The sequence below is a fragment of the Argiope bruennichi genome, chromosome 7 (genome assembly GCF_947563725.1).
Source record: "Argiope bruennichi chromosome 7, qqArgBrue1.1, whole genome shotgun sequence".
Lineage (NCBI taxonomy): Eukaryota > Metazoa > Arthropoda > Arachnida > Araneae > Araneidae > Argiope > Argiope bruennichi.
The window spans coordinates 22,215,565-22,218,438 of record NC_079157.1 but is presented as its reverse complement, the minus strand read 5'-3'; the positions used below and the strand labels follow the sequence as shown (position 1 = coordinate 22,218,438).

The 2,874-nt window shown below is 33.4% G+C and overlaps 1 protein-coding gene across 1 annotated transcript; it reads left to right on the top strand.

Annotated features, from left to right (window-relative positions):
- The first annotated feature begins 357 nt into the window (after positions 1-357).
- Positions 358-1,516, top strand: LOC129976311 (uncharacterized). The gene is made up of 2 exons (XM_056089812.1): positions 358-497; positions 659-1,516. Exon 2 carries the CDS (start codon positions 670-672, stop codon positions 1,426-1,428), a length of 759 nt encoding a protein of 252 aa, XP_055945787.1. The 5' UTR covers positions 358-497; positions 659-669; the 3' UTR covers positions 1,429-1,516.
- The last annotated feature ends 1,358 nt before the right edge of the window (positions 1,517-2,874 follow it).

Sequence of the window (2,874 nt, the reverse complement as noted above, 5' to 3'; positions counted from 1 at the left end):
ATTACTTCGGAGTGCGGGGGGGGGGGTAACTACCCTTCAGCTTGGAAGTGTCCATGTCTTCCAGAGACACGCTGAGAAATTCTGGATGTTAAAAGGAGTGCCGCTTGAAAAGTGCTTGGATGTTAGAGTTAGAGTACTTCGAGGTAATATTTGCACAACTTTTTAGATCATTATTAAACAGCGTTCACACGAGGCCAACTACTGCTTTCATTAGAAGGCCACGCCTACTTCAAGAAGATCACGTGATTCCAATGGGTCAATGGCAAATAGTTGTGCCGCTAAGGCAACCATTTGCTTTTATCCCATTGCTGTCACGTGATCTTCCTGAAGTAGACTTGGCCTTCCATTGCGCGCAATATTTGGCCTTGTATGAACGCTGTTCTCTTTTACACAGCCAACGAGAGTCGTGACGCGAGCAATAGTTCAACGCTCATTCATCTCGGGGCAGTGAGTTTATGTAAAAGTTTGTAAAGTTAAAACTTCGGTTATTGCTTCAGGTAAGCTAAAGTAGTATCATTTGTAGTCTCATTTACTGATTCTCTTCTGGCATTGGAATCTTGTTCTTTCTCTGAGCATATTATTGTTTTCAATTAGGGGATGAGTTTTATTTTTATGTTAATTTCTATCAAGTTTTAAAATTCTGTTTTGGTATTTTTAGAACCGAAGATAATGCCTATGATATCGATGGATTTCAAAATCACGCCTCCCAAAGTGAAACCTCAAAGAGCAATCAGTTTAGCTCTTGCAATCATAAGACCATTATTGTGTACGCTATGTTCATTGGTAGCTCCGGTCATTGTGTACCTTGTCGAAGGTTGCACCACCCTTTTCTGGTGGATGTTGGGCTTTGTTCCCATCATTTTTCTTCTCCTTTTGGTGTTTGATTCTCAAAAGATCAAGGACATTACAGAATATCTGAAAATAAAGTATTGTGTTGGAATCCATAGAAAAAAATTGCTGCATGTTCCTTCCAGCTACAAGAATCTCTCGCCTTTGAATTTGATTTCAGCACCAAAGAATTCTTCTAGCTCTTTGCAAAGCCAAATCCTAGACGGGTTTGAAGATTCACAGTCAACAACATCTTCAATTGTTGTCGATATACCATCGTCTCACGATTACAAATCTACAAGTTCTTCCTCCAGTGCATCAGATGAAGCAATTATTCCTCAACACCCCACGCATCTCACACCAACAAGAAGACGAGTGATTTCGCCAGCGTCGATTTCTCTTAGTCCTTTAAGAAATAAGGTGAATGCTCCAAAGATATCGCCAGTTTCCAAAAGACGGTTGGGAGTTTCTGAATATGGTTCTCCTCGTCTTCTGGCCGTTGAGGAGCCGTCACATTTGCCGTCAATTCTAGAGTCCACATACTGTGAGTGCAATGCTGACAACCTACTGGCTCAGAAATTCAGTTGCTTCCATATGTAAAGCGGTCAAGCATAAACAAATGTTAGTTTCTTTTAAGTAAATGTACAAAATACATGTTTTAATTTGTATGTGACTTATATAAAATGGAATAAAGAGTTTTTTTTATGTATTAGGTTGTTTATTATACATAAATAACGAATTTGGTTTCAAAAAATTATGCTCAAGTAATGAATTTTTCGAAAATTTTAATCCGAAACTGACATGAATTCTTTTAAAGCTTCCTCAGAGAAAATGGTTTTATTAACTTATCAAAGGTAAAAATCACTAATGCTTCTTTAAGACGATGTACCTGGAAAACCGAGCTTCGCTTGGAAGTTTTTATAAAATAGTAAATAAATCCTATCCTGAGACTCGTTAAAAGTTATTAACGGAATCTAAATGAATTGCAAACGCACATTGAGTATGAGAAAAATGCATGAGTTCGAAGCCTTAACCACTATTGCATCTCGAATATGCTTATGCAGGTCATGCATAGCCACATGTCAGTATTTAGTTATAAATTTTTTTTGTGTGTAAAATCGCGTTTCCTTAAGAAAGATACCTATATAGATAAAAAGCAAAACCTTATCTAAATTAAAAAAATGATTCAAATCGTTAGAAGCATTTCCGAGATGTACGAAATAAATTTATATAAAATGATTCAAGAATTGTTCGTTTAAAGTTATAAGATTTATTATAGCATTAAAGTGTATGTACACACTTGAAACTTCAAAAATCGTTTAAAATATCGAATATTTTTTTTATTGCTTCAAAATGTTCTCTGATCCTTTATCTTTCAAACGACGCCAAGAAGTTGTCAATATTCGAAATACTTCTCGAGTTATAATTATTTTTCTTGAGGTGCTTTCATTAAAAACTCTAGTTACAGTTTTTTTTAAACTCATTTTATAAAGAATGACATTTTTCCACTATGTTGCTTCATTCAAACAATCATAACTCAACAAAAAATGAACCAAATACAATTATTTATGTATAAAAATAATCTGCATGAAATAGCGGATGTTTTGTGCTTCAATCAAAATTATATTTATGGAAATAAATTTTTAATAGCTATTTAAAAGTTAAAATTACAGAAAAACTCTCGCTTTTTCTATTCATCGTTGATGAAAAAATTGTTTTAAAAAAACTATATATTTTTATAACTTGATTGAGGCAGACAACATGAAGACTAATATTAGGCATAATTTCCAACTAGAATGGTGTGACTGTACAAATTAGAATTTAAGATATCACGTTTCAAAAAATACGCTAATTAGCTCATTAAATATTATTTAATTAATTAATAAGTAGTGTAATATGTTTTTTTCTCACTGAAATGAATTTAAACATATATTAATGGCATACTGTAAAAAAACTGGATTTTTAAAGTTAAAATTTAAAAAAAAATCTTCTAGTGTGTACGTACACCTTAAAGGAATAAAACGATGATTAACAATAGCAAGTTAA

Excerpts from the sequence above, each read along its gene's own strand:
- LOC129976311 (XM_056089812.1), top strand. The coding sequence starts at position 670 with ATGCCTATGATATCGATGGATTTCAAAATCACGCCTCCCAAAGTGAAA.